The sequence below is a fragment of the Littorina saxatilis genome, linkage group LG8 (genome assembly GCF_037325665.1).
Source record: "Littorina saxatilis isolate snail1 linkage group LG8, US_GU_Lsax_2.0, whole genome shotgun sequence".
NCBI lineage: Eukaryota > Metazoa > Mollusca > Gastropoda > Littorinimorpha > Littorinidae > Littorina > Littorina saxatilis.
Genome location: NC_090252.1, coordinates 45,927,769 through 45,928,624, shown reverse-complemented (window position 1 = coordinate 45,928,624; position 856 = coordinate 45,927,769). Strand labels below are relative to the sequence as shown.

At 45.6% G+C, this 856-nt stretch overlaps 1 protein-coding gene across 1 annotated transcript in view; it reads left to right on the top strand.

Moving 5' to 3' along the window:
* LOC138974684 (uncharacterized) overlaps positions 1-65 on the top strand; it is a 687-nt gene extending 622 nt beyond the window's left edge. The window contains exon 1 of the mRNA XM_070347404.1: positions 1-65. This exon is cut by the window's left edge and continues 622 nt beyond it. Coding sequence (XP_070203505.1) covers positions 1-65 — 65 coding nt within the window.
* The last annotated feature ends 791 nt before the right edge of the window (positions 66-856 follow it).

Sequence of the window (856 nt, the reverse complement as noted above, 5' to 3'; positions counted from 1 at the left end):
CTGTAGAAACTGCCACAGCGCCATCCCTGGCATCCTTTCAGGCCAGGCTGGCAACTCTCCACTGACCCATCATCCCCCCCCCCCCCCTACCCCCAACCTCCCCCCCCCCTGAACTTCACCCCTGACCAAGCAATAGACCGGAACCACCATCACCCAAGCGTAGCAGATTCATCACCATGCTGATGTTGGCTACCTATCACTAAGAAGAAGAAGAGCCAATCGGTACGCACACGCGCTTTTCGTTAGCTTATAGCTCGCGCGTTGCTTGACCGATGCACCTCAAATTTGGCGTGAACTCGGACAGCTACATTTCGAACCCATGTACCAGACAGGTGGCTCCATACCTTCCGGAGATATAAGCAAAAGAAAGCGTACGTTAGACATAAGCGCTTTGATCTCTCTCTGCATCACACTGACATGTCATTTTGAATTCTTTCTTGTTGGGGTATAATAATATCCGTTTAGGTAATGCTGTACTTTGTAATTTTGTATGATTAGTGTTGACATCTTTAACCTGTTTCGTGTCTGTTTTGGATTGTTTGTTTTAGTTGTCAACATTTTGTGTCCTAGTTGTAGTAGGGACAGATTGTAAGACTAGGCGTTAGCCTAAAATCTCCCCCCTTGAGTAATAAAGATCGTTCGTTGGTTCGTTTTCTCTCTCACACATTTTCTTCTCTCTCTCTCGATTATTATTTTGTACCTTTTTTTGCACCTGATGAGTTAAATCATTTGCAATGTTAACCGTTTGTTCACACCCCTTCATAAGGGGCTATGGCCTATTGAATAAATTATCTGCGTTTGCGTCTCTCTCTCTCTCTCTCTCTCTCAACATCACACACACACACACACTTCGGGG